The sequence below is a fragment of the Oncorhynchus gorbuscha genome, linkage group LG25 (genome assembly GCF_021184085.1).
Source record: "Oncorhynchus gorbuscha isolate QuinsamMale2020 ecotype Even-year linkage group LG25, OgorEven_v1.0, whole genome shotgun sequence".
NCBI classification, from domain to species: Eukaryota; Metazoa; Chordata; class Actinopteri; order Salmoniformes; family Salmonidae; genus Oncorhynchus; species Oncorhynchus gorbuscha.
Genome location: NC_060197.1, coordinates 24,176,886 through 24,186,347, shown reverse-complemented (window position 1 = coordinate 24,186,347; position 9,462 = coordinate 24,176,886). Strand labels below are relative to the sequence as shown.

General features: G+C 44.9%; 1 protein-coding gene across 2 annotated transcripts; it reads left to right on the top strand.

The window, feature by feature from the left end:
• Window positions 1-321: 321 nt before the first annotated feature.
• LOC124014210 (E3 ubiquitin-protein ligase TRIM39-like) lies at window positions 322-4,372 on the top strand. 2 transcript variants are annotated; one of them, XM_046328980.1, is made up of 8 exons: window positions 322-414; window positions 1,037-1,614; window positions 1,771-1,866; window positions 2,090-2,323; window positions 2,480-2,627; window positions 2,723-2,749; window positions 3,027-3,208; window positions 3,460-4,372. In XM_046328980.1, exons 2-8 carry the CDS (start codon window positions 1,039-1,041, stop codon window positions 3,856-3,858), a joined length of 1,662 nt encoding a protein of 553 aa, XP_046184936.1. In that variant the 5' UTR covers window positions 322-414; window positions 1,037-1,038; the 3' UTR covers window positions 3,859-4,372. The 2 variants fall into 2 exon arrangements, with proteins under 2 accessions (XP_046184936.1, XP_046184937.1); XM_046328981.1 differs by lacking the exon at window positions 322-414 and having other exon boundaries at window positions 421-1,614.
• The last annotated feature ends 5,090 nt before the right edge of the window (window positions 4,373-9,462 follow it).

The window sequence follows — 9,462 nt, the reverse complement described above, 5'->3', positions numbered from 1 at the left end:
ACCCTGCCACCCTAATACCTGTCTGTTTTTTGTCCTTCTGAATACCTGTCTGTTTTTTGTCCTTCTGAAAACCTGTCTGTTTTTAGATGTCTGTTTTTTGTCCTTCAGAATAAAAGGAAAGGGAAAGGGAACACCAATACCTTCCTGTTTGACAGTCACTTTTTACATTGGAGTAGCACCAGGAAGAAATCTTTACTATTGTTTGTGTTTCTTCAAGTATTGTGATGCAATGTTATAATGTGTGTCAATGTAGCTCAGTGGTGAAATGGAGTGGAAAGAGTTAATACATCAGGAAGTTCCCATACATACACTATCCCACTTTATGAAGGGGAGGGGCTTAAGCAATTGATTGGAACACAGCAGAACCTAGATAACTCTACTCTGTCACCTGAGGGCAAACCCTTGGCTGCCAAGGTAAGTGACAACTTTGATGGGGATAAGTTTAGTTTCAAGGAAGAGGTTATGACTTCACACCGAGGCAAGAATTAAGGAGAGAGAAACTCTTCAATGCAGTTATTTCCTATTGACTATAACCTAAAACGCTGGGTTGGCTGTCACAGTACACTGGTTTCCTGCTCTGAGTATGGGCTATGATGACTCTTTGTACTTTGACCGCTGATATTTTTCACAGACAGCTGATAAGGCATAAGGGCTGTATTCACTAAGAATCAAACAGGTCGAAACGGGGAGGGACTAACCTGAACTTTTCCAATCAGAAACGCTAGATTTCATCGAAAAATGTTCTGCTATGGTGTGCACTAATGAATACACCCCGGGGCTGAGTTTTAAGGTCATGGTTTGTCGCTAAAGCAACTGCATGCAGGGAGCTACACTATAAGTTTGAGTTAACTGTTTGATTTACTTTCTCTGAAGCATAGTGTTTTACATGGGATTATAATACATTTGAGTTTTTTTTAATGATCAAATTAGGGAGTATTTGATTTCATTTACAGCTGAAATACATTTGAAAGACTGCTTGGGCTATTTTGGGCTGCCTTTCTGAAACGGTGTTTGATCCTATCTGTTCTATCTGAAGACATGGCTTCTTCAGGCGATATATTATCTGAAGAGCAGTTCCAGTGCTCTATCTGTCTGGATGTCTTCACTGAGCCAGTCTCCATCCCATGTGGCCACAGTTTCTGCATGGCCTGTATAAAGAGACACTGGGATAGCAGTGATGCCTGCTATTGTCCCAAATGTAAGAGGGTGTTTGCGGGACGCCCTGATCTCCTCGCGAACTCATTCGCTAAAGACATTTCAGAAAAGATCAGGGCGAACAGACGGAACGGAATCAAGCAATCGGATGCCAAATCTGGAGGCGTGCACTGTGATGTCTGCATGGGGAGAAAGCTCAAGGCCCTGAAGTCCTGCCTGGTGTGCCTGACTTCTTACTGCGAGACTCACCTGGAGCCTCATCAGAGAGTGGTGACTCTGAAGAGACACAAGCTGGTGGACCCTGTGGAGAAGCTGGAGGACAGGATGTGTAAGAAGCATCAGAGACTCCTGGAGCTGTTCTGTAGGAGTGACCAGAGATGTGTGTGTGTGCTCTGCACGGAGACGGAGCACAGGGCTCACGACACCGTTCCAGCAGAGAGAGAGAGTACAGCCAAGAAGGTAATGCTCTGATTATTCTTTCATTTTGACTAAATCTCATTTGTATTTTTAGCCAAGACAAATTCCTACGTTCCTGATTTTCATTCGGAATCTGATTCCAATTCTGGTTCCATTTCTGGTTTCAATTCTGGTTCTTCATCTGATTCTGATTGACAGGCTCAGATGAAGAAAACTGAGGCAGAGGTGCAGCAGATGATCCAGGTCAGATTGAAGAAGTTGGATGAGATCAAACACTCAGTCAAACTTAGCAGAGTGAGTCCTTATATTGAGCATCTTGTTATCTACTATCACTGATTCAGTTCCATAGGCACACCCGAATGTGACTGTTTTCTACAGTATTTCCTTGTTGTCATCAAGCAAGTTCCAAGAAAGAAATAGAGGGCAATGTGCACAACGTCAATGTTCATTTCTGGGTGGGTTACCATAGGGTTCAACTCTCGGCCTAACTGTTATCAAATGTATGTCATTTGATCAGATAAATTCAAAGAAAGAGATAGAGGATGGAGTGCAGGTCTTCACCGCTCTGGTTTGCTCCATCGAGAGAAGCCAGGCTGAGCTCATCGAGTTGATCGAGGAGAAGCAGTCAGCAGCAGAGAGGCGAGCTGAAGGGCTTGTCAAAGAGCTGGAGCAGGAAATCACTGAGCTACAGAGGAGAAGCACTGAGCTGGAGCAGCTCTCACACACTGAGGACCACCTCCACCTCCTAAAGGTCAGTGTCCCTCTCTTAAGTTGAATTTTCACCTACTCCCTCATTTCCATCAATGAATGACGAAATGAAAATCCGACTTAAGTGGAAGTTAGGATTCACCTCACTGTCAACATCAGAGGATGTTGTCTGAAGTGTTTCTCCTGTTTCCCATGGTAGATTTTTCCATGCCTGTGCACCCCTCCAACCACCAAGGACTGGTCTGAGATCAGTGTTCACTCTGACCTGTGTTTGGGGAATGCGAGGAGAGCTGTATGTCTTCTGGAGGAGACAGTGGAGACAGCAAAAAACAAACTGTCAATTAAAGGTCGTTGTCATCTTCTGTCTTCTCACTACAGTTATGAAATCCATTGTAAGACGTACATTTTTATGTTGTGTTTTCTGTGGTTCCTTACCTTGCAGAGCATGAAAAGATACAGCTGTGTGCAGGTAAAGTTTTCTTTATTGTTGGAAATGGAAATGTATCATTTGAATTAATACTTTTTCTCTTCATTGTTCAGCTGTTGCTTCCGTGATGGTGATTCCCTAGAAGAATGGCCATGCAGTACAAATATAACAGAATCATTTGAACGTTGACACATGTAAATGTTCAATGTGTTTAATGTTATATGCCTGTTGTTACCTTTTGACCCTGTAAATTAGAGCACCAAAGAAAAATATGGACAATAACATTTTGTTTTCTTATCTATTTTCTGTCTCCTCAAAGTTGACGTATCCCTGGACCCGAGCACTGCCAACCCCTGGCTGGTCGTGTCTGAAGATGGTAAGCAAGTCTGGGACGGGGACATGGAGCCGAGCCTCCTGAACGGCCCTCAACGATTCGACACGGCACCCTGTGTCCTTGCCAAGGACGGCTTTGCCACCGGGAGGCACTACTGGGAGGTCGAGGTGGGTTTGTACTGAAATTACAAGGAAAAAGCATGACTATCAGACTGAAACATTGGTTAAAATGCATTAAATCTGTGGGGCATCATGATCACCAAAGTTCTGGAGATTCTTTTATTTTTCAGTGTAAAGTTTTTCTCCATACCCCTGGTGATACTGTAGGTATAGGTAAGCCTATAGGCACCTTACCCTTAAGTATTGGTAAAGCTACTGGACTATAGGGGTGTGAGTTGTACTTTTTTCAATTGGTCAAGGTCGGAGACAAGACGGCTTGGGACCTGGGTGTGGCCAAGGAGTCCATCAACAGGAAGGGCATGGTCACACTGAGCCCTGAGGACGGCTATTGGACGATATGTTTGAGGAGAGGAAGTGAGTACAGAGCATGTGAGGGACAGTCGGTGTTGCTCCACTTCAGAGAGAAACCACGGAAGGTTGGGGTGTTTGTGGATTACGAGGAGGGGAAGGTGTCGTTTTATAATGTAACCGACAGGTCTCATATTTATTCGTTCACGGGCTACCAGTTCACTGAAAGGATGATCCCTTTGCTCAACCCAGATATGCGTGACAGCGGGAACAACATATCACCGCTCATTATATGTCCTGTTGATGTTTTCAATGGAGGCGGTAGTTTGGATGATGACATAACAATATGAAATTGACTTTGTCATGGACAATACATTTCATTTTGAAAGTGTCCTAAAGAGGACAATAGAAAACAAAATGGACTTAAATTGCCATGGACTAAAATTGATAAATGGGTTATAGAAAGATTCAGTAAGATTCACTCCATTTAATTTTGTTGAATTCAATTAAATTATGAATGCTCTTTTAAATGCAGATAGGTTGTGTTTTATTTATTTATATTTTATGTCATTGTCTGAGAAGAAGACAAAAGTTAACCAATCTTTATTAGCTCATGTCATTAGCAACGGTCATCAAAATGTTTTTTTTTTACTATTTGAATGAATGCAACAGTTGTACAATAGATGAAGATATTCCAAACTTTTCAAATCCATCATATACTGACTGAATAAAACATTGTTCAAGCATGGACAAATCGTTTATAGATTTGGGGTATTTAGGTTGGAATTCAGGTATTCAATGTACTGTAAAATGTTTTTTTTTTTTAATATATACGTTGTGAAAAATAAATCTATATGTGCCTCATTTGCATACACTATCTATACACTATATGTATTTGCATACACTATCTATACACTATATGTATTTGCATACACTATCTATACACTATATGTATTTGCATACACTATCTATACACTATATGTATTTGCATACACTATCTATACACTATATGTATTTGCATACACTATCTATACACTATATGTATTTGCATACACTATCTATACACTATATGTATTTGCATACATTCATAAGTTAACATAAAGGGGTGGAACAGGGCTACAACCACCAAAAAATGTATCTGTCTCGGACTACCTGAGCTGTCTAGACTGCCTCATTAATACTTTTGTCACATTTTATTACATAATTTAATAAGTGTGTCAATGGAAGGATGATGTAGTAACCAAAAAAGGGTTAAACAAATCAAAATTGGTAAAAGACAAAGTCCATATTACGGCAAGAGCAGCTCAAAAAAAGCAAAGAGAAATGACAGTCCATCATTTCTTCAAGACATGAAGGTCAGTCAATCTGGAAAATTTCAGGAACTTTTAAAGTTTCTTCAACTGCAGTTGCAAAAACCATCAAGCGCTATGATGAATCTGGCTCCCATGAAGAAGGAAGACCCAGAGTTACCTCTGCTGCAGAGGATACGTTCATTAGAGTTTACCAGCCTCAGAAATTGCAGCCCAAATAAATGCTTCACAGAGTTCAAGTAACAGACACATTTCAACATCAACTGTTCAGAGGAGACTGTGTGAATCAGGCCTTCATGGTCAAATTGCTGCACAAAACACTACTAAAGGACACCAATAATAAGAAGAGACTTGCTTGGGCCAAGAAACACGAGAAATGTACGTTAGACCAGTGGAAATCTGTCCTTTGGTCTGATGAGTCTAAATTTGAGGTTTTTAGTTCCAACCGCTGTGTCTTTGTGAGACGCAGAGTAGGTGAACGGATGTTCTCCTCATGTGTGGTACCCTACCATGAAGCATGGAGGAGGAGGTGTGATGGTGTGGAAGTACTTTGCTGGTGACACTGTCAGTGATTTATTTAGAATTCAAGGCACACTTAACCAGCATGGCTACCACAACATTCTGCAGGGAAACACCATCCCATCTGGTTTGCGCTTAGTAGAACTGTCATTTGTTTTTCAACAAGACAATGACCCAACACACCTCCAGGCTGTGTAAGGGCTATTTGACCAATAAGGAGAGTGATAGAGTAGTGCATCAGATGACTTGGCTTCCACAATCACCCGACCTCAAACCAATTGAGATGGTTTGGAATGAGTTGGACCGCAGAGTGAAGGAAAAGCAGCCAACAAGTGTTCAGCTTATGTGGGAACTCCTTCAAGACTGTTGGAAAAGCATTCCAGGTGAAGCTGGTTGAGAGAATGCCAAGAGTGTGCAAAGCTGTCATCAAGGCAAATGGTGGCTACTTTGAAGAATCTCAAATATAAAATAGATTTTGATTTGCTTAACACTTTTTTGGTTACTACATGATTCCATATGTGTTATTTCATAGTTTTGATGTCTTCACTATTATTCTACAATGTATAAAATTATAAAAAATTAAGAAATACCCTTGAATGAGTAGGTGTGTCCAAACTTTTGACTGGTAGTGTATGTTTGCGAGATCAGACATAATATTACTATAATTCGAGTGCTCATTTTTGGAAGATGCTTTCATCTGCAAACATTTAAACTGTATTAAATCTTACTTTTTCAATTGCACGAAGAATTAACACCCACTTCTCTTTCTTGTGATGTAACTGTCGAGCAAAGCGTTAGCGCTCTTATCCATGCAACAGAAAGCCAATGTATTCCATTGAGCCCATTTTAGCCATTGCCGGAGTGTGTTTGACAGGTCATTACAAATGTTTCCGCAATCGTTATGTCAACAGGAAAACACTAATGTTACAAGCAAGTGTGGGAAAGATTTAAGTGACACATGGATTTTAAAAGCAATCAATCCATTGAGATGTAGGTGCAGTAGCAATTTTAGCATGTATATTTTGGTGTGGCAAAACAAACAAAAAGATATGCATGCCAGCAAAGCCACTACGAAACACAACACTAAACAGTACATTAATTGCACTATAATGGTGACAAACGGTGCCCACAAACTGTTAGGGCCTACATAAAGCTGTCCCAACAGCAGTCCCAACACATTTACATTACATTTACATTTAAGTAATTTAGCAGACGCTCTTATCCAGAGCGACTTACAAATTGGTGCATTCACCTTATGACATCCAGTGGAACAGTCACTTTACATTAGTGCATCTAAATCTTAAAGGGGGGGGTGAGAGGGATTACTTATCCTATCCTAGGTATTCCTTAAAGAGGTGGGGTTTCAGGTGTCTCCGGAAGGTGGTGATTGACTCCGCTGTCCTGGCGTCGTGAGGGAGTTTGTTCCACCATTGGGGGGCCAGAGCAGCGAACAGTTTTGACTGGGCTGAGCGGGAGCTGTACTTCCTCAGTGGTAGGGAGGCGAGCAGGCCAGATGTGGATGAACGCAGTGCCCTTGTTTGGGTGTAGGGCCTGATCAGAGCCTGGAGGTACTGAGGTGCCGTTCCCCTCACAGCTCCGTAGGCAAGCACCATGGTCTTGTAGCGGATGCGAGCTTCAACTGGAAGCCAGTGGAGAGAACGGAGGAGCGGGGTGACCTGAGAGAACTTGGGAAGGTTGAACACCAGACGGGCTGCGGCGTTCTGGATGAGTTGAAGGGGTTTAATGGCACAGGCAGGGAGCCCAGCCAACAGCGAGTTGCAGTAATCCAGACGGGAGATGACAAGTGCCTGGATTAGGACCTGCGCCGCTTCCTGTGTGAGGCAGGGTCGTACTCTGCGGATGTTGTAGAGCATGAACCTACAGGAACGGGCCACTGCCTTGATGTTGGTTGAGAATGACAGGGTGTTGTCCAGGATCACGCCAAGGTTCTTAGCGCTCTGGGAGGAGGACACAATGGAGTTGTCAACCGTGATGGCGAGATCATGGAACAGGCAGTCCTTCCCCGGGAGGAAGAGCAGCTCCGTCTTGCCGAGGTTCAGCTTGAGGTGGTGATCTGTCATCCACACTGATATGTCTGCCAGACATGCAGAGATGCGATTCACCACCTGGTCATCAGAAGGGGGAAAGGAGAAGATTAGTTGTGTGTCGTCTGCATAGCAATGATAGGAGAGACCATGTGAGGTTATGACAGAGCCAAGTGACTTGGTGTATAGCGAGAATAGGAGAGGGCCTAGAACAGAGCCCTGGGGGACACCAGTGGTGAGAGCGCGTGGTAAGGAGACAGATTCTCGCCACGTCACCTGGTAGGAGCGAACTGTCAGGTAGGACGCAATCCAAGCGTGGGCCGCGCCGGAGATGCCCAACTCGGAGAGGGTGGAGAGGAGGATCTGATGGTTCACAGTATCGAAGGCAGCCGATAGATCTAGAAGGATGAGAGCAGAGGAGAGAGAGTTAGCTTTAGCAGTGCGGAGCGCCTCCGTGATACAGAGGAGAGCAGTCTCAGTTGAATGACTAGTCTTGAAACCTGACTGATTTGGATCAAGAAGGTCATTCAGAGAGAGATAGCGGGAGAGCTGGCCAAGGACGGCACGTTCAAGAGTTTTGGAGAGAAAAGAAAGAAGGGATACTGGTCTGTAATTGTTGACATCGGAGGGATCGAGTGTAGGTTTTTTCAGAAGGGGTGCAACTCTCGCTCTCTTGAAGACGGAAGGAACGTAGCCAGCGGTCAGGGATGAGTTGATGAGCGAGGTGAGGTAAGGGAGAAGGTCTCCGGAAATGGTCTGGAGAAGAGAGGAGGGGATAGGGTCAAGCGGGCAGGTTGTTGGGCGGCCGGCCGTCACAAGACGCGAGATTTCATCTGGAGAGAGAGGGGAGAAAGAGGTCAGAGCACAGGGTAGGGCAGTGTGAGCAGAACCAGCGGTGTCGTTTGACTTAGCAAACGAGGATCGGATGTCGTCAACCTTCTTTTCAAAATGGTTGACGAAGTCATCTGCAGAGAGGGAGGAGGGGGGGAGGAGGATTCAGGAGGGAGGAGAAGGTGGCAAAGAGCTTCCTAGGGTTAGAGGCAGATGCTTGGAATTTAGCGTGGTAGAAAGTGGCTTTAGCAGCAGAGACAGAGGAGGAAAATGTAGAGAGGAGGGAGTGAAAGGATGCCAGGTCCGCAGGGAGGCGAGTTTTCCTCCATTTCCGCTCGGCTGTCCGGAGCCCTGTTCTGTGAGCTCGCAATGAGTCATCGAGCCACGGAGCGGGAGAGGAGGACCGAGCCGGCCTGGAGGATAGGGGACATAGAGAGTCAAAGGATGCAGAGAGGGAGGAGAGGAGGGTTGAGGAGGCAGAATCAGGAGATAGGTTGGAGAAGGTTTGAGCAGAGGGAAGAGATGATAGGATGGAAGAGGAGAGAGTAGCGGGGGAGAGAGAGTGAAGGTTGGGACGGCGCGATACCATCCGAGTAGGGGCAGTGTGGGAGGTGTTGGATGAGAGCGAGAGGGAAAAGGATACAAGGTAGTGGTCGGAGACTTGGAGGGGAGTTGCAATGAGGTTAGTGGAAGAACAGCATCTAGTAAAGATGAGGTCGAGCGTATTGCCTGCCTTGTGAGTAGGGGGGAAGGTGAGAGGGTGAGGTCAAAACAGGAGAGGAGTGGAAAGAAGGAGGCAGAGAGGAATGAGTCAAAGGTAGACGTGGGGAGGTTAAAGTCGCCCAGGACTGTGAGAGGTGAGCCGTCCTCAGGTAAGGAGCTTATCAAGGCATCAAGCTCATTGATGAACTCTCCGAGGGAACCTGGAGGGCGATAAATGATAAGGATGTTAAGCTTGAAAGGGCTGGTAACTGTGACAGCATGGAATTCAAAGGAGGCGATAGACAGATGGGTAAGGGGAGAAAGAGAGAATGACCACTTGGGAGAGATGAGGATCCCGGTGCCACCACCCCGCTGACCAGAAGCTCTCGGGGTGTGCGAGAACACGTGGGCGGACGAAGAGAGAGCAGTAGGAGTAGCAATGTTGTCTGTGGTGATCCATGTTTCCGTCAGTGCCAAGAAGTCGAGGGACTGGAGGGAGGCATAGGCTGAGATGAACTCTGCCTTGTTGACCGCAGATTGGCAGTTC